Source organism: Ascaphus truei, unplaced genomic scaffold (assembly GCF_040206685.1).
Source record: "Ascaphus truei isolate aAscTru1 unplaced genomic scaffold, aAscTru1.hap1 HAP1_SCAFFOLD_2908, whole genome shotgun sequence".
In the NCBI taxonomy this organism is placed as follows: Eukaryota; Metazoa; Chordata; class Amphibia; order Anura; family Ascaphidae; genus Ascaphus; species Ascaphus truei.
The window spans coordinates 4,248-29,326 of record NW_027455867.1 but is presented as its reverse complement, the minus strand read 5'-3'; the positions used below and the strand labels follow the sequence as shown (position 1 = coordinate 29,326).

The window sequence follows — 25,079 nt, the reverse complement described above, 5'->3', positions numbered from 1 at the left end:
AGTGAAATTATAACCGGACTGCTATATACTAGTACAAAAGGGTATTTTATTGGCACATAAAGCAGCGAGGGGAAAACCCTCCCGCGTTCCGCGTCCCGCGCAGGCGTTTCATCAGTACTGGGACTCTATTATACTGAGCCAGTTTCAAGTACTTACTACATGGACTTTCCTCAGGGAAGCATCGCTGGACACACACACACACACACACACACACACACACACACACACACACACACACACACACACACACACACACACACACACACACACACACACACACACACACACACACACACACACACACACACACACACACACAACACACACACACACACACACACGACGTGTTACTGGTTACACAGCAGCCAGCTCCCTGATCACGTGTTTATCACACAGGAGGCAGCTCAGCTTTCCTGGCAGTCCATGGGTTAAGCAGACAGGCCCCCCCGATAAATCGGGTGTGGCAGAGAAGAGAAACCCCCTGCTGCAGCCACAACTCATTACAATGTGTCAGAGGGTTTTACCTTCAGACTCCTCGTCCTTATCGCTGATTTCAATCTCTTCCTCATCCTGAAAAATATAAATACACGTTCACTTTAGAGACGCGAGGGCAGAACGCAGGCGCACACACACGCACACATGCGCACGCACACACACTTTGTAACATACACAACACAGGCAAACAAGCAACACACAGGCCAGATACAGAGGCACCGACACGCAGAGGCACCGACCCCACACAGGCGCACAAGCACCGACCCCCACACAGACGCACAGGCACCGACCCCCACACAGACGCGCAGGCACCGACCCCCACACAGGCGCACAGGGACCGACCCCCACACAGACGCGCAGGCACCGACCCCCACACAGGCGCACAGGGACCGACCACCCCCACACAGACGCGCAGGCACCGACCCCCACACAGACGCGCAGGCACCGACCCCCACACAGGCGCGCAGGCACCGACCCCCACACAGACGCGCAGGCACCGACCCCACACAGACGCGCAGGGCACCGACCCCCACACAGGCGCACAGGCACCGACCCCCACACAGACGCGCAGGCACCGACCCCCACACAGACGCGCAGGCACCGACCCCCACACAGGCGCACAGGACCGACCCCCACACAGGCGCACAGGGACCGACCCCACAGGCGCACAAGCACCGACCCGCACAGGCACCGACCCCCACACAGGCGCACAGGCACCGACACCACAAAGGCACACAGGCCTGTGTGGGGTCGGTGCTTGTGCGCCTGTGTGGGGGTCGGGTGCCTGCGCGTCTGTGTTAGGGTCGGTGCCTGTGTGGGGTCGATGCCTGTGTGGAGGTCGGTGCCTGCGCGTCTGTGTGGGGGTCGGTGCCTGTGTGCCTGTGTTGGGGGTCGGTGCCTGCGCGTCTGTGTGGGGGGTCGGTGCCTGCGCGGGGTCGGTGCCTGTGTGCCTGTGTGGGGTCGGTGCTTGTGCGCACAACAGACGCGCAGGCACCGACCTCCACACAGGCGCGCAGGCACCGACCCCACACAGGCGCGCAGGCACCGACCCCCACACAGGCGCACAGGGACCGACCCCCACACAGGCGCGCAGGCACCGACCCCCACACAGGCGCGCAGGCACCGACCCCACACAGGCGCGCAGGCGCCGACCCCCACACAGGCGTGCAGGCACCGACCCCCACACAGGCGCACAGGCACCGACCCCCACACAGACGCACAGGCACCGACCCCCACACAGACGCGCAGGCGCCGACCCCCCACACAGGCGCGCAGGCACCGACCCCCCACACAGGCGCACAGGCACCGACCCCCACACAGACGCACAGGCACCGACCCCCACACAGACGCGCAGGCACAGAGGTCTGATCACAGAGACACTTACAATCAGGCATTGCAAAACACACTTGCAATGCACTAGCTGGACTGACACACAACACCTCCCTACACACAACGAACAGGCGGCTTTTACACACAGATATTATGATGCCGATCACACAGGACACAAGAGATACAAACACACGCGGACACACACCTCCCTATGTACAAATATAGGAAACACCAAGCTATTTTGTGTACACACACACAAAACTCCAGGAATACACTTAAGACACAACCTCTCACCACACACACACAATTGTTATGTGCACACACAGACACACAACCTGTACACATATGTAGTGGGTCACGCTGCACCCGCACACACGCCAGGACCAGAGGTGCGTGTTCCTGGCGTTCTCACCTTCTCTGAGCCCGAGTCCTCCGACGCCTCCTCCCCCTCGCTGTCCAGGTGGAACGGCCGCCTGCGCTTGTGACGCCCTCTCTCGCCCTCTTCGCGACGGGGGCTTCACCCCGGAGCGCGCGTCCGACTGGGACTCCTTCTCTCTCTCTACATGGGGGAGACGGGCGCTTAGCTGGCTGTATGTCGGGCCCAAATGTGGCTTCAAATGCAAGACGACTGTTAGACCCACATGTAAGTCCCGCGCAGCATGTTACACGCATGTAAGTCCCGCGCAGCATGTTACACGCATGTAAGTCCCGCGCAAGCATGTTACACGCATGTAAGTCCCCGCGCAGCATGTTACACGCATGTAAGTCCCGCGCAGCATGTTACACGCATGTAAGTCCCGCGCAGCATGTTACACGCATGTAAGTCCCGCGCAGCATGTTACACGCATGTAAGACCCACGCAGCATGTTACACGCATGTAAGTCCCGCGCAGCATGTTACACGGATGTAAGACCCACGCAGCATGTTACAGGCATGTAAGACCCACGCAGCATGTTACAGGCATGTAAGACCCATGCAGCATGTTACACGCATGTAAGTCCCGCGCAGCATTTTACACACATGTAAGTCCCGCGCAGCATGTTAGGCGCATGTAAGTCCCGCGCAGCATGTTACACGCATGTAAGACCCACGCAGCATATTACACGCATGTAAGACCCACGCAGCATGTTACACGCATGTAAGACCCACGCAGCATGTTACAGGCATGTAAGACCCACGCAGCATGTTACAGGCGGGTAAGAAGCCGTTACATGTCTGAGTAGCGTGTTTTGGGTATCGGGGGTCTCCGTGTCACTCACCGTCCTCCTCGGGCGGTGTGTTGGGACGCGGTCTCTTCTGCTCTCCGTCGTCACTCTCAGAAGGCTGCTTCCTCTTCACCTGAGCGCGGGAAAATGCACACACTATGGGACACCCGCAGAGCATCGCGCCCCTCACTGCTCCCTACGGGAGACCCACAGAGCATCGCGCCCCTCACTGCTCCCTACAGGACACCCACAGAGCAGCGCGCCCCTCACTGCTCCCTACAGGACACCCGCAGAGCATCGCGCCCCTCACTGCTCCCTACAGGGACACCCCGCAGAGCATCGCGCCCCTCACTGCTCCCTACAGGACACCCGCAGAGCATCGCGCCCCTCCCTATTCCCTACTGGAGACTTGCAGAGCATTGCTCCACTGACCTCTTCTGTCACAGACCTGCATAGCATCGCTGCGTTAATCTTTTCTGTTACAGACCCGCAGAGCGTTGCTCCATTACCCATCCCCAGATAGTGCCTGTGGTGCGTTGCATTCTTATCTCCCTCCCCCCCCCCCCCCCGTCCTCTCACTACAGTCCCGCAGAACGTCGCTCTCCACACGAGGTGTCTTCTGGAGAACGGGGTCTTACCTTGAAGGAGGGGAGTCGAAGAGCCCCCCTGAGCCCAGCACCGAACCCAAAGCCCTCCGGGCCCCCGGCCCCACCACTCTTGGCCCAGTCCACCAGCGAGAGCAGCCCGGGCTCCTTGGGCCGAGTCTTCTCCTTGTCCTCCTCCGAGGAGGCGGCTTGGACACGTTCTGAAACGGCTGGAAGGGGGGGGGGTGGTTGAGGGGGGGGGCGGAGGGAAGGGGGGGAGGTGTCACTCACTTTTGCCTCCCCCTGATCATCTCCCTCTCCTCACCACCTCCTCCTCTCTTCCATCCTCCCTTTTCACCCATGACCTTCTCCTCCCTACCCTCTCACCTCGACTTTCTCCTCCCTACCCTCTCACCTCGGCTTTCCTCCTCCTTCTCCTCGCCCCCAACTCGGCCATCTATCCCCACCCCGACTTTCTCCTCCCCCATCCCGTCACCTTGGCCTTCTCCTCCCCACCCCCTCAAAGTGGCCTTTTCCTCCCCACCCCCTCAACGTGGCATTCTCCTCCCCAACCCCCTCAACGTGGCCTTCTCCTCCCCACCCCCTCAACGTGGCATTTTCCTCCCCACCCCCTCAACGTGGCCTTCTCCTCCCCACCCCCTCAACGTGGCCTCCTCCCCACCCCCTCAACGTGGCCTTCTCCTCCCCACCCCCTCAACGTGGCCTTCTCCTCCCCACCCCCTCAACGTGGCCTTCTCCTCCCCACCCCCTCAATGTGGCCTTCTCCTCTCCACCCCCTAAACGTGGCCTTCTCCTCCCCACCCCCTCAACGTAGCCTTCTCCTCCCCACTCCCTCAACGTGGCCTACTCCTCCCCCATCTTCACCATGGCCTTCTCCTCTCCACCCCCTCACCTTCTCCCCACCCTCTCACCTTCGCCTTCTCCTCCCCACTCCCTCAACGTGGCATTCTCCTCCCCACTCCCTCAACGTGGTCTTCTCCTCCCCACTCCCTCAACGTGGCCTACTCCTCCCCACCCCCTCAACCTTCTCCTCCCCACTCCCTCACTTTGGCGTTCTCCCCCCCTCCTCACCTTGGCCTTCTCCCCACCCCTCTCCTCCTCACGTGGCCTTCTCCCCCCCCCCATCTCACCGTGGCCTTCTCCCCACCCCTTCCCTCGCCCTCCCCATCCCCTCCCCCTTCCCACCTTGGCCTTCTCCTCCCCACCCCCTCACCTTCTCCCCACCCCCTCCCCATGGCCTCCTCATCCCCTCACCTTGGCCTTCTCCTCCTTGCACTCCCACCACTCATCGAACGCGCTGAAGGCCACGTTCTCCACCATCTTCCTGTTGAGGTCTCTCTGCATTGTGCTTTTCATCTCCTGGATCAGGGCTGACAGCACGCTGCCCACCGTGGAGGCGTGGGGGTCTCCCCCTCCTCCCAATTCCAGGGCCCAGTCCGGAGCCGGGGGCTCCTGTCCCCCCCGTCCCATCCCTCGGTCTGCCCTAGGGAACTCCCTCAGGGGCAGCAGTGGCTGCTGGGTGGGGTAAGGGGGGTAGGCTCCGTATACAGGCTCGGACATAAGGGGAGGGGGGTGCTGCTGCGGGTGTTGTTGGTGGTGCCGGGGCGGGAGTGGGTGGGGGAGAAGGGGCGGGGGGTAGGGGTCCTCGTAGGGCTGCCCTTTCCCCTGCCTGCTCTGCTGCAGCCGGCTCAGCATCTGGGTCTGCATCTGGAAGGACATGGAGGTCCCTCCCCACTGCGTCCCCAGCCGACTCACCAGCTCCATGGAGTTGACAAAGTCGTAGATGTGAGGGGCCGAGGCGGACGAGGAGGGGTCAGGCGGAGTGGACGAGGAGGAGGGGGCGCACAGGTCCCCCACCCGAACCCGGGCAGCGACGGAGGACATGAGCTGGTAGGAAGTGGCCTGGCGGTGGGGGAGGGGGAGTAGAGGGGACGGGAGGGCCTGGGAGGGGACCAAGCTGACCCCGGGCGGGAGTGGGTAGGGGGGAGCACCGGCCCCGGACAGATCTATGGTGACCTCGTCATCTGAGATTTCCATGTCCTCGCCTGATGATAGCTGGGGGGGGGGGGGAGGGGAGAGAGAGGGGAAAACGGTCAGTGTTCAAACTCGTCAGTCACATCACACGTCACAATAAGGCGCGCACAGGCATCACACGTCACAATAAGGCGCGCACAGGCATCACACGTCACAATAAGGCGCGCACAGGCATCACACGTCACAATAAGGCGCCGCACAGGCAGCACACGTCACAATAAGGCGCGCACAGGCATCACACGTCACAATAAGGCGCCGCACAGGCATCACACGTCACAATAAGGCGCGCACAGGCAGCACATGTCACAATAAGGCTCCGCACAGGCAGCACACGTCACAATAAGGCACGCACAGGCAGCACACGTCACAATAAGGCGCCGCACAGGCAGCACACGTCACAATAAGGCGCGCACAGGCATCACACGTCACAATAAGGCGCCGCACAGGCATCACACGTCACAATAAGGCGCGCACAGGCATCACACATCACAATAAGGCGCCGCACAGGCAGCACACGTCACAATAAGGCGCGCACAGGCATCACACGTCACAATAAGGCGCGCACAGGCATCACACGTCACAATAAGGCGCCGCACAGGCATCACACGTCACAATAAGGCGCGCACAGGCATCACACGTCACAATAAGGCGCCGCACAGGCATCACACGTCACAATAAGGCGCCGCACAGGCATCACACGTCACAATAAGGCGCGCACAGGCATCACATCTCCCTTTAGGGGTTCAGTCCCCCCCTCCCCCAAAAAAGAGGGGTTTTCAAATGACAGCAATATATTGATCTTCCGTAGAGAGATGCGATTAACCTTAAACGCTTTCGTTATTTGCTGGCGGTTCAAAAATGTTTCTCCTACGATTCCCTTCACCAAGCGAGTTACCCAAGCCAAACGGGAACACCTAAACTCCCCCCACCCCCCCCCCCCCCCCGCTCTGCTCCAAATGCAACGTCTCATGGATTGGACGGACCTTCCCGGGGAGTTATTCTCCTCCTCGGGGTGCTGTGTCCAGCAATCTCTCCCACTCTCCATATCCTTTGTATCAGCGGCGGCCAACTCCAGTCCTACAGGGCCATCAGCAGGTCCGGGTTTCAGGATATCACCGCTTCAGCACAGGTGGCTCAATCAACAGCTCAGTCAACCAGTGCTGAAGCAGGGATATCCTGAAAACCTGACCCGTTCGTGGCCCTTGAGGACCGAAGGTGGCTGGAATGGGACTTTTTGCCATGACCAAAACGCCACCTGCGTTCTGTCTCCGGATACTTGGCCGCAGGGTAGCTCACCGCTGGACATGTCGCCGCGATGTATGCGGCAGATCGCCTGACCAGCCAGGTCTGCCACGCCCCATAACTGCATGTTTAAATGTCCCTACACATACTGCTCCGATGCACCATCTTTAAATGTCCCACGGTGATGTATCCCGGTGGCGTTTTGGCCACTGCCAAACGTCCTAGACCAGGAGTTGGCCTCCCCTGCTATATATCATCAATGAAAGGTCCCCAAATATATATGAGGAGAGATACGGAGGAGGTCCGGGCTCTCTACGTGGCCTTATTCCCCCATTACAAGGCGGCACAGGCAAGTCAGCTGATTGCTTGGCATGTCCACCCCAGCCGTAAAAGATGTAACATCCAGAACTGCTCCTATGGACCCACCACACACACACACACACACACACACACACACACACACACACACAAACATAGCTCCCAGAACCCTTGAGAATTTCCTTTCGGAACGAGCTGCCTATAAAATTCCGTTCATTTATGTTTTGGGAAGCCAATGGTCTAGAACCCAACCTCGCTTGCGAAAAAACCCCAAAACGCCTCATCTCCTCAACCACCTGGACTGACCAAGGAAGACTTGAGGGCTCGGTGGCCCCAACTATATTCCAGGGTTTAGCGACCTCGGCTCAGGTCAAAAAAATGAAGTTATTCGAAAGTCTCTTTTCTGAAAAAGCCAGGAACTTTCCCACACGCGGCGGTTTCTGGGACCAGACTCTTCCTCTAACCCACATGGAGGTCTCTGCTTCAACTCAACAAACTGAAAAGAAGGACGTCTTACATCTTGGCTACAGCGCTCATTTCCAGTGGCGGACTCCAAGAGAAGCTTAGGCTTGTGAAGCCACGGAGACACGTAACACTGTGAGCCAGTCTCCCAAGAGAAGCTTCGGCTTGTGAAGCCACGGAGAGACGTAGCACTGTGAGCTAGTCTCCCAAGAGAAGCTTAGGCTTGTGAAGCCACGGAGACACGTAACACTGTAAGCCAGTCTCCTAAGAGAAGCTTCGGCTTGTGAAGCCACGGAGAGACGTAGCACTGTGAGCTAGTCTCCCAAGCGAAGCTTAGGCTTGTGAAGCCACGGAGACACGTAACACTGTAAGCCAGTCTCCCAAGAGAAGCTTCGGCTTGTGAAGCCACGGAGAGACGTGACACTGTGAGCCAGTCTCCCAAGAGAAGCTTCGGCTTGTGAAGCCACAGAGACACGTAACACTGTGAGCCAGTCTCCCAAGAGAAGCTTCGGCTTGTAAAGCCACTGAGAGACGTAACACTGTGAGCCACTCTCCCAAGAGAAGCTTCGGCTTGTGAAGCCACGGAGACACGTAACACTGTGAGCCAGTCTCCCAAGAGAAGCTTAGGCCTGTGAAGCGACGGAGACACGTAACACTGTGAGCCAGTCTCCCAAGAGAAGCTTAGGCTTGTGAAGCCACGGAGACACGTAACACTGTGAGCCAGTCTCCCAAGAGAAGCTTAGGCTTGTGAAGCCAAGGAGACACGTAACACTGTGAGCCAGTCTCCCAAGAGAAGCTTAGGCTTGTGAAGCCACAGAGACACGTAACACTGTGAGCCAGTCTCCCAAGAGAAGCTTCGGCTTGTGAAGCCACGGAGAGACGTAACACTGTGAGCCAGACTCCCAAGAGAAGCTTAGGCTTGTGAAGCCACGGAGACACGTAACACTGTGAGCCAGTCTCCCAAGAGAAGCTTAGGCTTGTGAAGCCACGGAGACACGTAACACTGTGAGCTAGTCTCCCAAGAGAAGCTTCAACTTGTGAAGCCACTGAGACACGTAACACTGTGAGCCAGTCTCCCAAGAGAAGCTTCGGCTTGTGAAGCCACGGAGAGACGTAACACTGTGAGCCAGTCTCCCAAGAGAAGCTTCGGCTTGTGAAGCCACGGAGACACGTAACACTGTGAGCCAGTCTCCCAAGAGAAGCTTCGGCTTGTGAAGCCACGGAGAGACGTGACACTGTGAGCCAGTCTCCCAAGAGAAGCTTCGGCTTGTGAAGCCACGGAGAGACGTGACACTGTGAGCCAGTCTCCCAAGAGAAGCTTCGGCTTGTGAAGCCACGGAGAGACATAACACTGTGAGCCAGTCTCCCAAGAGAAGCTTCGGCTTGTGAGGCCACGGAGAGACGTAACACTGTGAGCCAGTCTCCCAAGAGAAGCTTCGGCTTGTGAAGCCACGGAGAGACGTAACACTGTGAGCCAGTCTCCCAAGAGAAGCTTCGGCTTGTGAAGCCACGGAGAGACGTAACACTGTGAGCCAGTCTCCCAAGAGAAGCTTAGGCTTGTGAAGCCACAGAGACACGTGACACTGAGCCAGTCTCCCAAGAGAAGCTTCGGCTTGTGAAGCCACGGAGACACGTAACACTGTGAGCTAGTATCCCAAGAGAATCTTCGGCGTGTGAAGCCACGGAGAGACGTAACACTGTGAGCTAGTCTCCCAAGAGAAGCTTCGGCTTGTGAAGCCACGGAGAGACGTAACACTGTGAGCTAGTCTCCCAAGAGAAGCTTCGGCTTGTGAAGCCACGGAGAGACGTAACACTGTGAGCTAGTCTCCTAAGAGAAGCTTCGGCTTGTGAAGCCACGGAGACACGTGACACTGTGAGCCAGTTTCCCAAGAGAAGCTTAGGCCTGTGAAGCCACGGAGAGACGTGACACTGTGAGCCAGTCTCCCAAGAGAAGCTTAGGTTTGTGAAGCCACGGAGAGACGTAACACTGTGAGCCAGTCTCCCAAGAGAAGCTTAGGCTTGTGAAGCCACGGAGACACGTAACACTGTGAGCCAGTCTCCCAAGAGAAGCTTAGGCTTGTGAAGCCACGGAGACACGTAACACTGTGAGCCAGTCTCCCAAGAGAAGCTTAGGCTTGTGAAGCCACGGAGACACGTAACACTGTGAGCCAGTCTCCCAAGAGAAGCTTAGGCTTGTGAAGCCACGGAGACACGTAACACTGTGAGCCAGTCTCCCAAGAGAAGCTTAGGCTTGTGAAGCCACAGAGACACGTAACACTGTGAGCCTGTCTCTCAAGAGAAGCTTAGGCTTGTGAAGCCACGGAGACACGTGACACTGTGAGCCAGTCTCCCAAGAGAAGCTTAGGCTTGTGAAGCCACAGAGACGTAACACTGTGAGCTAGTCTCCCAAGAGAAGCTTAGGCTTGTGAAGCCACGGAGACACGTAACACTGTGAGCTAGTCTCCAAAGAGAAGCTTAGGCTTGTGAAGCCACGGAGAGACGTGACACTGTGAGCCAGTTTCCCAAGAGAAACTTAGGCCTGTGAAGCCACGGAGAGACGTGACACTGTGAGCCAGTCTCCCAAGAGAAGCTTAAGCTTGTGAAGCCACAGAGACACGTAACACTGTGAGCCAGTCTCCCAAGAGAAGCTTAGGCCTGTGAAGCCACGGAGACACGTAACACTGTAAGCCAGTCTCCCAAGAGAAGCTTAGGCCTGTGAAGCCACAGAGACACGTAACACTGTGAGCCAGTCTCCCAAGAGAAGCTTAGGCCTGTGAAGCCACGGAGACACGTAACACTGTGAGCCAGTCTCCCAAGAGAAGCTTAGGCCTGTGAAGCCACAGAGACACGTAACACTGTGAGCCAGTCTCCCAAGAGAAGCTTCGGCTTGTGAAGCCACGGAGAGACGTAACACTGTGAGCCAGTCTCCCAAGAGAAGCTTCGGCTTGTGAAGCCACGGAGAGACATAACACTGTGAGCCAGTCTCCCAAGAGAAGCTTAGGCTTGTGAAGCCACGGAGACACGTAACACTGTGAGCCAGTCTCCCAAGAGAAGCTTCGGCTTGTGAAGCCACGGAGAGACGTAACACTGTGAGCCAGTCTCCCAAGAGAAGCTTCGGCTTGTGAAGCCACGGAGAGACGTAACACTGTGAGCCAGTCTCCCAAGAGAAGCTTCGGCTTGTGAAGCCACGGAGCCACGTAACACTGTGAGCCAGTCTCCCAAGAGAAGCTTCGGCTTGTGAAGCCACGGAGAGACGTGACACTGTGAGCCAGTCTCCCAAGAGAAGCTTCGGCTTGTGAAGCCACGGAGAGACGTGACACTGTGAGCCAGTCTCCCAAGAGAAGCTTAGGCTTGTGAAGCCACGAAGACACGTAACACTGTGAGCCAGTCTCCCAAGAGAAGCTTCGGCTTGTGAAGCCACGGAGACACGTAACACTGTGAGCCAGTCTCCCAAGAGAAGCTTAGGCCTGTGAAGCCACGGAGACACGTAACACTGTGAGCCAGTCTCCCAAGAGATATCTGATGGGGTCTTGAAAAGCTCAAATTTGGACGACTCACGGAAACGTGAACGTAATAATGTTCAGGCGGCATCTGAACCCAGCTAAACCCCAGCCCGACTCCCGGGCCCTCCCTCAGTGCTAAGGCAAAGTGGGGTCTCTAACACGGGCGCGCTCCTGCCCAGGAGCTGCCACATTTGTGATGGACAAAGCCACAAACTGGGTCGGAGGATTACAAAGCTCTTTTTTGCTCCGGATCCGTGGTTATTTCAGGGCTTTAACAAACATACAACACAGCAATACTGCAACAAACGGAACAAACATCCTTACAGCCCCGAGGGCGCCCCGGTGACGCCCCCGGTGGACGCCCCCGGTGACACCCCGGTGACACCCCCGGCGCCTGCGGGACGAACGTGGGATGGATTATGCGAGTGATCAGGATTCTGCAGCGCTGCCTCTCTCTCTCTATACCAGGGACAGGCAATTCCAGTCCTCAAGGGCCACCAACAGGTCAGGTTTTCAGGATACCCCTGCTTCAGCAGAGGAAACTGAATCAGTCCCTGCTTCAGCACAGGTGGCTCAGTCTCTGCTTCAGCACTGCTGGCTCAATCAGAGGCTCAGTCTTCGACAGCCACTAATTGTGCCAGCGGTGCTGAAGCAGGGATATCCTGAAAACCTGACCTGTTGGTGGCTCTTGATGACTGGAGTTACCGCCCCTGTCCTAAGTTGAACTCATCGGGTCACCGCCACTCGTTCACTTTCATCCTCGAAGGGAGTGACCCTGGCACCGCCCGCATGCGCCCTCAGCTCTGGGACAGAATACCCGTCATACCGCGGCCTCTCGCTGCGCCGACGCCGACCCCTGTACTGAAACGACACCTTACAGCCCACTAACCCCCGGCCGGTGGGATATCGTCCCCCCTCAGTAGCGCCCAGGACGCCTGGAACGCAGCCAGCGCCGATGCTCACACTGCGGCCGGGCGGGCTTGTTGCTTTTGAAGAGGTAATCCCAGCTGTTATTTGTGCATGTTTTACCAGATTGAAGCAGGGGGTCCCCAGAGCGGGACCCCATTAATTACAGCTGCGGGGACCCCATTAATTACAGCTCCGGGGACCCCCTGCTTCCGGCGATACTTCCGTAGTAGGGGCCGGGAGCCGCTCCGGCTGAGCTAACCGGCCTTTAAAAAGTTTAAAGCTCCCGCGTCACATGGGCCAATAGGAAGCTGAACCGGATGACATCACAGCTTCCTATTGGCCCATGTGACGTTGAAAAGCAGCCATTATGTGAACCCTGCCAGCCGAGTGGCTACCGGCACCCACTACGGAGGTATGTCAGGAAGCAGGAGGTCCCTGAAGCTGAAATTAATGGCGTTCAGCGCCGTAGACCCCTCTGCATCAACCCAATGTCATTATTATTATAAAGGGCGTGAATTGCCGCTTCAGCCATTTTTCTGCCTGTGGACCCCACTAGGGTCACCAGTCCGCCGGCGAGCTCACGCGGACACCCAACTCACCCTGTCCTGCCCGTTCGCCGTCCTGCTGACGTCCCCCATCCGCAGCATGGCCTCCAGCGACACGTCTTCGAAGCAGGCGGGCGGGGGAGGCGTGTACGGGCCGTGAGCCGAGGGCGCCAGCTCTTCCACCGCCCCCACCTCCTGCCCGCCCCCCTCGGCCTCCTCCTCGTCAGAGGCCAGGAAGGAGAACTTGGAGCGCTGCTCCTTCAGAAGGGCTTCGATGCGGGAGTCCAGGCTGCTGCTGTGCTGCGTGAACGGGAGGCTCTCCGGCACGCCGTCGGGGAGCGGCGAGCAGGAGCGGGCGGGCGAGGGGGGCGGGGAGGAGGCAGGCGGAGGGGGAGGCGGCGGGGGAGGGGGAGGTTCCCAGCCCTCGGTGGGTGGCGGGGGAGGGAGCAGCACTGTGGTGGAGGAGGATGGGGGAGGAGGGGGAGGAGGGTGGGAGAGCCGGTAATCGCGGTCGGGCTGCAGGTCGTCCGGAGGCGGGGGAGGTGGAGGGGGTGGGAGAGGCGGGGTCCCGGGGAAACGGTGCACGGGGGGCTCCTCGGGCGGAGGAGGGGGCTTTCGGTGGCGGGAGCGGTACGACGAGGTGGGGGAGGAGCGGTGCTGGGACCGGTGGTAGCGTCTGTGGCTGCTCTCGTGCTGTGAGGAGGAGGAGGACGATGACGAGGAAGGGGCTGGAGAGTAGTGGTGTCCGGACCGGCGAGAGTACGATTCACTGGAGCTGTTCTCCTGGCGCCGGGACTTGTACCCGGAGGAGTCCTGGGTGCCGGAATGGCTGGGAGTCCCCTGCCTAAGGAACAAGGAGTTACCCAACATGAAAACTCAGCCCAATGGTGTGTGCCCAGTCATCAGAGCCTCCCCTACCCCCCTCACATGGCACAGCCTCCCCTACCCCCCTCACATGGCACAGCCTCCCCTACCCCCCTCACATGGCACAGCCTCCCCTACCCCCCTCACAAGGCACAGCCTCCCCTACCCCCCTCACATGGCACAGCCTCCCCTACCCCCCTCACAAGGCACAGCCTCCCCTACACCCCTCACATGGCACAGCCTCCCCTACCCCCCTCACATGGCACAGCCTCCCCTACCCCCCTCACATGGCACAGCCTCCCCTACCCCCCTCACATGGCACAGCCTCCCCTACCCCCCTCACATGGCACAGCCTCCCCTACCCCCCTCACATGGCACAGCCTCCCCTACCCCCCTCACATGGCACAGCCTCTCCTACCTCCCTCACATGGCACAGCCTCCCCTACCCCTCACATGGCACAGCCTCCCCTACCCCCTCACATGGCACAGCCTCCCCTACCCCCCTCACATGGCACAGCCTCTCCTACCCCCGTCACATGGCACAGCCTCCCCTACCCCCCTCACATGGCACAGCCTCTCCTACCCCCCTCACATGGCACAGCCTCCCATACCCCCCTCACATGGCACAGCCTCCCATATCCCCCTCACATGGCACAGCCTCCCCTACCCCCCTCACATGGCACAGCCTCCCCTACCCCCCTCACATGGCACAGCCTCCCCTACCCCCCTCACATGGCACAGCCTCCCCTACCCCCCTCACATGGCACAGCCTCCCCTACCCCCCTCACATGGCACAGCCTCCCCTACCCCCCTCACATGGCACAGCCTCTCCTACCCCCCTCACATCCACACGCACACACGCACGCAAGCGCACGCACACACATGCACGCGCACACACACGCACGCACACGCACGCACGCACACGCACTCACGCACATAGTTTGGGGACGTGTCACTGAGCATGAATTAGGTGCACTAACCCATCACTTGAGCTGCTAACCCAGCTAGAGATGCCCTGTCCCGTACCTGCTGGAGTAGGCCGAGTCCTGAGAGTAGGGGGTGCCACCTCTGGGAGTGTACGGGGTGCCCTGGGAGGAGGACACGGACGGGGTCTGCTGGCTGTAGGAGGAGCCTGGGTCCTGAGAGGACGGGGTCCCGTTCCCGGGGGGAAACGCCGGGTCGCTGGACAAGCGCCGTCGAGAGTCAACCTGGGGACACATGACAAGAGCAGCGTGAAGCTGGGAGGTGCCCGGGACACACACCCCCGTCTCCGGGGGGGGGGAAAGTCCTAATCCTGCGGGTGCCGGGGCGCTCACCGGGTCGGGCTGCAGCCTCTCCTGCGCTCCCTTCCCGCAGGTGGGCACGGTCTGGGCGGTGAAAGAGCCGCTGACGACCAGGTCGTAATATTTCTGCCTCTGCTGACCTGCAAATAAACATAATAACCACGCGGTGAGAGAGACCGAGATTTATACCCCGCGCCCACGCCCCACCCCCATTCTGCAATCCCCTCCCCCTATCTCCTGGCCCCTCCCACTGCCCCATCCTGCCGACCCTCCCACCTCGGAGGTCCAGCTCGGCGTGGATGATGTTGCCCATGACGGAGGTGCTGTGGAGGTGCGTGACGGTGTCCCTGGCCGCCCGCGAGCTGGAGAACAGGACCTTGGCCAGGCCCAGGTGCTTGCGTGTCTTGGGGTGCAGCAGGATCTGCACCTCCTCCACCTCGCCGAACTTGCGGCACATGTCGGTTAGGAAGGGCTCCCGCACGTTGTCGTTGAGGTGGGCGAAGGTGACCTCCTTCTGCGGGAGCTGACCCACGTAGAACTCATCCAGCTGGAGGCAGAAGGAAGGAGGGTGTGAGAAGATACCTACAGGCCACCGACCCACCGGCCGAGTCATGGTGCCCCCGCTCCCCGGCAGAGCGAGGACCCTTCCTCCTCCCCCCGGTCTGGTCACTGCAGAGCGTGTATAATCCCTCCCCAGCAGAGCTTCGCTGCGCAGCGGCTCACTCCTGGCTCTGTACCTTGAATTTGGGGACGGGGAGGGTCACGTCTCGGGGTTTGCTCCATATCCGGTGTTGCCGGGGGTCCCGCACGTCCCCCACCGGGAGGAATGTGCCATCCTGAGTGACAGCAACACAACAAGTCAGAGGCAATACAACCATGTGAGCACACAGCAACACAACAAGTCAAAGGCAATACAACCATGTGAGCACACAGCAACCAGGCCGGCTGCAACCGCACCACAACCACACATACACACAGCAACACAACCAGTCAGAGGCAATACAACCATGTGAGCACACAGCAACACAACAAGTCAGAGGCAATACAACCATGTGAGCACACAGCAACACAACAAGTCAGAGGCAATACAACCATGTGAGCACACAGCAACACAACAAGTCAGAGGCAATACAACCATGTGAGCACACAGCAACCAGGCCGGCTGCAACCGCACCACAACCACACATACACACAGCAACACAACAAGTCAGAGGCAATACAACCATGTGAGCACACAGCAACACAACAAGTCAAAGGCAATACAACCATGTGAGCACACAGCAACCAGGCCGGCTGCAACCGCACCACAACCACACATACACACAGCAACACAACCAGTCAGAGGCAATACAACCATGTGAGCACACAGCAACACAACAAGTCAGAGGCAATACAACCATGTGAGCACACAGCAACACAACAAGTCAGAGGCAATACAACCATGTGAGCACACAGCAACCAGGCCGGCTGCAACCGCACCACAACCACACATACACACAGCAACACAACAAGTCAGAGGCAATACAACCATGTGAGCACACAGCAACCAGGCCGGCTGCAACCGCACCACAACCACACATACACACAGCAACACAACAAGTCAGAGGCAATACAACCATGTGAGCACACAGCAACCAGGCCGGCTGCAACCGCACCACAACCACACATACACACAGCAACACAACAAGTCAGAGGCAATACAACCATGTGAGCACACAGCAACCAGGCCGGCTGCAACCGCGCCACAACCACACATACACACAGCAACACAACAAGTCAGAGGCAATACAACCATGTGAGCACACAGCAACCAGGCCGGCTGCAACCGCGCCACAACCACACATACACACAGCAACACAACCAGTCAGAGGCAATACAACCATGTGAGCACACAGCAACCGGGCCGGCTGCAACCGCGCCACAACCACACACACACACATACACACATCAACACAACAAGTCAGAGGCAATACAACCATGTGAGCACACAGCAACACAACAAGTCAAAGGCAATACAACCATGTGAGCACACAGCAACCAGGCCGGCTGCAACCGCACCACAACCACACATACACACAGCAACACAACCAGTCAGAGGCAATACAACCATGTGAGCACACAGCAACACAACAAGTCAGAGGCAATACAACCATGTGAGCACACAGCAACACAACAAGTCAGAGGCAATACAACCATGTGAGCACACAGCAACCAGGCCGGCTGCAACCGCACCACAACCACACATACACACAGCAACACAACAAGTCAGAGGCAATACAACCATGTGAGCACACAGCAACCAGGCCGGCTGCAACCGCACCACAACCACACATACACACAGCAACACAACAAGTCAGAGGCAATACAACCATGTGAGCACACAGCAACCAGGCCGGCTGCAACCGCACCACAACCACACATACACACAGCAACACAACAAGTCAGAGGCAATACAACCATGTGAGCACACAGCAACCAGGCCGGCTGCAACCGCGCCACAACCACACATACACACAGCAACACAACAAGTCAGAGGCAATACAACCATGTGAGCACACAGCAACCAGGCCGGCTGCAACCGCGCCACAACCACACATACACACAGCAACACAACCAGTCAGAGGCAATACAACCATGTGAGCACACAGCAACCGGGCCGGCTGCAACCGCGCCACAACCACACACACACACATACACACATCAACACAACAAGTCAGAGGCAATACAACCACACATACACACAGCAACACAACCAGTCAGAGGCAATACAACCATGTGAGCACACAGCAACCGGGCCGGCTGCAACCGCGCCACAACCACACACACACACATACACACATCAACACAACAAGTCAGAGGCAATACAACCATGTGAGCACACAGCAACCAGGCCGGCTGCAACCGCACCACACATACACACATACACACATCAACACAACAAGTCAGAGGCAATACAACCATGTGAGCACACAGCAACCAGGCCGGCTACAACCACACATACACACAGCAACACAACAACTCAGAGGCAATACAACCATGTGAGCACACAGCAACCAGGCCGGCTGCAACCGCACCACAACCACACATACACACAGCAACACAACAAGTCAGAGGCAATACAACCATGTGAGCATACAGCAACCAGGCCGGCTGCAACCGCACCACAACCACACATACACACAGCAACACAACCAGTCAGAGGCAATACAACCATCTGAGCACACAGCAACCAGGCCGGCTGCAACCGCACCACAACCACACATACACACAGCAACACAACAACTCAGAGGCAATACAACCATGTGAGCACACAGCAACCGGGCCGGCTGCAACCGCGCCACAACCACACATACACACAGCAACACAACAAGTCAGAGGCAATACAACCACACATACACACAGCAACACAACCAGTCAGAGGCAATACAACCATGTGAGCACACAGCAACCGGGCCGGCTGCAACCGCGCCACAACCACACACACACATACACACATCAACACAACAAGTCAGAGGCAATACAACCATGTGAGCACACAGCAACCAGGCCGGCTGCAACCGCACCACAACCACACATACACACATCAACACAACAAGTCAGAGGCAATACAACCATGTGAGCACACAGCAACCAGGCCGGCTACAACCACACATACACACAGCAACACAACAACTCAGAGGCAATACAACCATGTGAGCACACAGCAACCAGGCCGGCTGCAACCGCACCACAACCACACATACACACAGCAACACAACAACTCAGAGGCAATACAACCATGTGAGCACACAGCAACCAGGCCGGCTGCAACCGCACCACAACCACACATACACACAGCAACACAACCAGTCAGAGGCAATACAACCATGTGAGCACACAGCAACCAGGCCGGCTGCAACCGCACCACAACCACACATACACACAGCAACACAACAACTCAGAGGCAATACAACCATGTGAGCACACAGCAACCAGGCCGGCTGCAACCGCGCCACAACCACACATACACACAGCAACACAACAACTCAGAGGCAATACAACCATGTGAGCACACAGCAACCAGGCCGGCTGCAACCGCACCACAACCACACATACACACAGCAACACAACAAGTCAGAGGCAATACAACCATGTGAGCACACAGCAACCAGGCCGGCTGCAATCGCGCCACAACCAAACATACACACAGCAACACAACAAGTCAGAGGCAATACAACCATGTGAGCACACAGCAACCGGGCCGGCTGCAACCGCGCCACAACCACACATACACACAGCAACACAACAAGTCAGAGGCAATACAACCACACATACACACAGCAACACAACCAGTCAGAGGCAATACAACCACACATACAGTTAGGTCCGGAAATAATTGGACACTGACACAATTTTCATAATTTTGGCTCTGTACGCCACCACAATGGATTTGAAATGAAACAACCGAGATGCAATAGAAGTGCCGACTTTCAGCTTTAATTCAAGGGGATGAACAAAAATATCGTATGAAATGTTTAGGAATTGCCACCATTTTCATACACAATCCCCTTATTTCAGGGGCTCAAATGTAATTGGACAAATTAACCCAATCATAAATAAAATGTTCATTTTTAATACTTTGTCGAGAATCCTTTGCAGGCAATGACTGCTTGAAGTCTGGAACACATGGACATCACCAAACGCAGAGTTTCCTCCTTTGTGATGCTTTGCCAGGCCTTTACTGCAGCTGCCTTCAGGTGTTGTTTGTTTGTGGGTCTTTCTGCCTTAAGTTTTGTCTTCAGCAAGTGAAATGCATGCTCGATCGGGTGGAGATCAGGTGGTTGACTCGGCCATTGCAGAATATTCCACTTCTTTGCCTTAAAAAACTCCTGGGTTAAAATAAGTACCAATCACAAGACATACATCTGTTTAAATTTCTCCAAATTAGGCACTTTCTCCTGGCGCTCTCTCAAAACACCAAATTCCCTGCCCACACCAGATTTGAGTCGCTCTGTGTCAGAGGCATATACCAAAAGGGATTAATCTCCGAGATATATAGGGGGATGGAGTCACCTTCGTACCCCCCCCCCCACTTCATGACTATATGAGGAAGTGGACTGCGGATCTCAACCTACAACTAGAAACAGAGGATTGGGAGGATGTCTGGGAATCGGCCTCCAAAACCTCAATTTGCACCGTAACAAAAGAAAATATATACAACATTTTATTCCAATGGTACTTGGTCCCGAGTAGACCGAGCCAGATCTTCCCCGGGACTCCGGATGTGTGCTGGAGGGGATGTGGTCAGAGGAGACATGACACATATATGGTGGACATGCCCAGAGATCCAGAGGTTCTGGTCTATGATACAGAAACTACTTTGCGGGATATTGGGGCTGGAAATCTCACTAGAGCCTCTGACTTACTTACTGGGAAAACCAACAGAAAATCTCCCCACACCACTATCCAGATTGATCTCCTCTATCCTCACGGCTGCAAGATGTTCAATTGCAGCAACCTGGAAACAGATAAAAGCTCCCTCCAAATGCACAGTTGCTAAACGAGTAAACACAGTAATGTCCATGGAAAGGCTCACGGCCACGCTGAAGCAGAAAATGTCCTCCACCGTGTTTTACAGATGATGTGGTATGCTTCAGATCATGAGCCGTTCCATGCCTTCTCCATACTTTTTTCTTCCCATCATTCTGGTACAGGTTGATCTTAGTTTCATCTGTCCAAAGAATGCTGTTCCAGAACTGGGCTGGCTTTTTTAGATATTGTTTGGCAAAGTCTAATCTGGCCTTTCTATTCTTGAGGCTTATGAATGGTTTCACCTTGTGGTGAACCCTCTGTATTTGCGCTCGTGAAGTCTTCTCTTTATGGTAGACTTGGATAATGATATGCCTACCTCCTGGAGAGTGTTCTTCACTTGGCTGGATGTTGTGAAGGGGTTTTTCTTTACCATGGAAAGGATCCTACGATCATCCACAACTGTTGTCTTCCGTGGACGTCCAGGCCTTTCTGTGTTGCAGAGCTCACCAGTGCGTTCTTTTTTTCTCAGAATGTACCAAGCTGTTGATTTGGCCGCTCCTAATGTTCCTGCTTCTCTCTGATGGATTTTCTTTCTTTTTTACAGCCTAAGTCTGCCCTGTTTCACTTGCATTGAGAGCTCCTTTGACCGCATATTGTGGGTTCACAGCAAAAGCTTCCAAATGTGAATGCCACACCTGGAATCAACTCCAGACCTTTTACCTGCTTAATTGATGATGAAATAACGAAGGAATAGCCCACACCTGTCCATGAAACAGCTTTTGAGTCAATTGTCCAATTACTTTTGGTTTCTTGAAAAAGAGGGGGCTACATATTAAAGAGATGTAATTCCTAAACCCTTCCTCCACTTTGGATGTGAATACCCTCAAATTAAAGCGGATAGACTGCACTTTAAGCCCATATTCATTATTTAACTGTAACTTGAGTTTATTTTGGTACACAGCCGAAATAACAAAACTTGTATCAGTGTCCAATTATTTCCGGACCTAACTGTACACACACACACACACACACACACACACACACACACACACACAGCAACCAGGCCGGTTGCAACCACACTACAACCAAACACACACCACAAACAGCAACCAGGCCCGCTGCAACCACACACACACAGCACAGAGGCCAACCACACCACAACCACACTCACAGCACTGAGGCCCGCTGCAACCACACACACACAGAACAGAGGCCAACCACACCACAACCACACACACAGCACTGAGGCCCGTTGCAATCACAGCACAACCACACACACAGCACTGAGGCCTGTTGCAATCACAGCACAACCACACACACAGCAACCAGGCTTGCTGCGACGTGTCACAACTACACAACCACTCACAGCGACACGGTTCACAACACAACCACTCACAGAGATGGGGCCCACAACACAACCACTCACAGCGACACGGCCCACAACACAACCACTCACAGAGATGGGGCCCACAACAACATGACCACTCACAGCGACACGGCCCACAACAATACAAGCACACAACACCGAGACCCATAAGAGACAGCTCAAGAGACGCACCATATTAAAACCTGAAAGCCGCACAATCACACGACTCTGAACCAACAAACGCAACTCAGTGACACGAAACCTTCCAACCACACAATCAGGGTGCTGACAGGATAGCGACACAGCCCCCAGCATCCCCCCCAGCCGTCCCTGCCTCCCTCCGACCGTCCCCCCTTCCCGCAGTCTCACAGTGATGTTGAAGTGCACCCCGTCGTAGCGGTAGACCTTCTGCGCAGCTCTGCGGAGCGCGGGGTCCAGCAGCAGCTTGTAATTCCTCCACTGGAAGCCAGTCGCTCTGTGACTCTCTCCCTCGGGCTCCATCTGGGGACATCTGACCTGGAAGGGGGGGGACACAGAACGTCACTGGCGGTCACGTCGCAGCTTGAAATGAGACCGCTCAGTAACACACGACAAGCCTCCTGTTACCCGATGTCTATGGGAGAAGTCTCTTCGGATAAGCGCTCTTTTGTTGTCAACTGTCTATTATTAACAGTGTCTGACTCATACCCTGTGTAAGAATCTCTCCTGATGTCTTTCCCCACAAGAGACTGTCTCCTTACAGGATATTGGCTCCTATTCTCTCTTGCGCTCTCCCGAGTAATCTCTACGTTGCAAGAGCGGCCTCTTTACGCCTCTCTCGCTCATTTAAGTCTCTTTCCAGGATGCTGCTCAGTCTGCGGATGTCTCTTTAGAGGAGGCGGTCTCTCAGTGACTGTCTCCTGCTATGCTGATGTCTTTGTTAAGGAGCCTCTCTGCTAAGTGACGGTCTATAAATATGTCACTTGTTTGTTTCCATGTAACTGTCTCTCCCTGCCTTCCAAGCTCCTGCTCACTATCAGGTTGACTAAGTGACAGTCTCTTGCAATATTTCCCTTCAAGACTGTCTCTAAGTTACTATCTCTGCATGTTTCGCTCAGTAACGGGCTCATACAGTCTCTCACCCTACATGCTGTTTCTCAGTGACCGTATCTCACAGTCTTTCCATTCAGGCTGTCTCCTAGTGCCTGTCTATTTCTTCACTGTCTGTGCCCATCTCTCGCAGCCTCCCCCTTCAGACTTTTTCAGTGCCTGTCTCTCACACCCATCCCCTTCAGGCTGTCTCTCAGTGCCTGTCTCTTGCAGTCTCCCCCTTCAGACTGGTTCTCAGTGCTTGTATCATTGCCCTTCTCTCGCACCCAACCCCTTGAGGCTGTCTCTCAGTGCCTGTCTCTCAGTCTACCCCTTCAGACTGTCTCTCAGTGCTTGTATCATTGCCCTTCTCTCGCACCCACTTCAGGCTGTCTCTCAGTGCCTGTCTCTCAGTCTACCCCTTCAGGTTCTCTCATTGCATGTCTCTCGCAGTCTCCCCCTACAGGATATCTCTCAGTGCCTGTCACGCTCTCCCTCGGGCTGTCTCTCAGTGCTGGTCCTCTCTCCTTCCGGCTGTCTCTCTGTAGCCGTCTCTCAGTGCCTGTCTCTCTCTCCGGATGTCTCTCAGTGCCTGTCTCTCTCTCCGGATGTCCCTCAGTGCCTGTCTCTCTCTCCGGCTGTATCTCTGTAGCCGTCTCTCTCTCCCTCCGGCTGTCTAAGTGCCTGTCTCTCTCTCCCTCCGGCTGTCGCTCATTGTCCGTCTCTCTGTACCTCTGGCTGTCTCTCAGTGCCTGTTTCTCTCCCTCCGGCTGTCTCTCTGTAGCCGTCTCTCTCTCCCTCCGGCTGTCGCTCAGTGCCTGTCTCTCTCCCCCTCCGGCTGTCGCTCAGTGCCTGTCTCTCTCTCCGGCTGTCTCTCTGTAGCCATCTCTCTCTCCCTACGGCTGTCTCTGTGCCTGTCTCTCTCTCCCCCGGCTGTCTCTCAGTGCCTGTTTCCCCGGCTGTCTCTCTCACCTCTCTGTCTCTCCCCCCGGCTCTCTCAGTGCCTGTCTCTCTCTCCCCCGGCTGTCTCTCAGTGCCTGTCTCTCTCTCCCCTCGGCTGTCTCTCAGTGCCTGTCTCTCTCTCCCCTCGGCTGTCTCTCAGTGCCTGTCTCTCTCTCCCCTCGGCTGTCTCTCAGTGCCTGTCTCTCTCTCCCCTCGGCTGTCTCTCAGTGCCTGTCTCTCTCTCCCCCCCGGCTGTCTCAGTGTCTGTCTCTCTCTCCCCCCGGCTGTCTCTCAGTGCCTGTCTCTCTCTCCCCCGGCTGTCTCTCAGTGCCTGTTTCTCTCTCCCCCGGCTGTCTCTCAGTGCCTGTTTCTCTCTCCCCTCGGCTGTCTCTCAGTGCCTGTCTCTCTCTCCCCCCGGCTGTCTCTCAGTGCCTGTCTCTCTCTCCCCCGGCTGTCTCTCAGTGCCTGTCTCTCTCTCCCCTCGGCTGTCTCTCGGTGCCTGTCTGTCTCTCCCCTCGGCTGTCTCAGTGCCTGTCTCTCTCTCCCCCCCCCGACTGTCTCTCAGTGCCTGTCTCTCTCCCCCCCCCCCCGGCTGTCTCTCAGTGCCTGTCTCTCTCCCCCCGGCTGTCTCTCAGTGCCTGTCTCTCTCTCCCCCCGGCTGTCTCTCAGTGCCTGTCTCTCCCCCCCCCCCCGGCTGTCTCTCAGTGCCTGTCTCTCTCCCCCCCCCCCCCGGCTGTCTATCAGTGCCTGTCTCTCTCTTCCCCCGGATGTCTCACAGTGCCTGTCTCTCTCTCCCCCCGGCTGTCTCTCAGTGCCTGTCTCTCTCCCCCCCCCCCCCCAGCTGTCTCTCAGTGCCTGTCTCTCTCTCCCCCCGGCTGTCTCTCAGTGCCTGTCTCTCTCTCCCCCCGGCTGTCTCTCAGTGCCTGTCTCTCTCTCCCTCCGGCTGTCTCTCAGTGCCTGTCTCTCTCTCCCCCCGGCTGTCTTTCAGTGCCTGTCTCTCTCTCCCCCCGGCTGTCTCTCAGTGCCTGTCTCTCTCTCCCCCCGGCTGTCTCTCAGTGCCTGTCTCTCTCTCCCCCCGGCTGTCTCTCAGTGCCTGTCTCTCTCTCCCCCCGGCTGTCTCTCAGTGCCTGTCTCTCTCCCCCCGGCTGTCTCTCAGTGCCTGTCTCTCTCTCCCCCCGGCTGTCTCTCAGTGCCTGTCTCCCCGGCTGTCTCTCAGTGCCTGTCTCTCTCTCTCCCCCCGGCTGTCTCTCGGGCTGCTCTCACCTCTCTGTCTCTTCCCCCGGATCCCTCTCCGTCTCCCGGTAAAGCCACCTCCATATTCCCGAACGCACTTTCCCGTTGCTCTCCCACTCCCTCCGCCACAACCCCGCCTCCCTCTTTCCCTCATTATTAATTCCC

General features: G+C 56.9%; 1 protein-coding gene across 1 annotated transcript; it reads right to left on the bottom strand.

Moving 5' to 3' along the window:
• Positions 1-524: 524 nt before the first annotated feature.
• LOC142483058 (histone-lysine N-methyltransferase SETD1A-like) lies at positions 525-25,079 on the bottom strand (the record flags this gene model as incomplete). Its single annotated transcript, XM_075583136.1, is given in 14 exon segments — positions 525-570; positions 2,237-2,332; positions 2,334-2,383; positions 3,084-3,162; positions 3,668-3,813; positions 3,816-3,843; positions 4,889-5,689; positions 12,702-13,491; positions 14,538-14,719; positions 14,828-14,934; positions 15,071-15,341; positions 15,532-15,630; positions 22,041-22,187; positions 24,945-25,079. Coding segments are annotated over 14 exon segments (2,896 nt in total), but the record flags the coding sequence as incomplete, so codon positions are not given.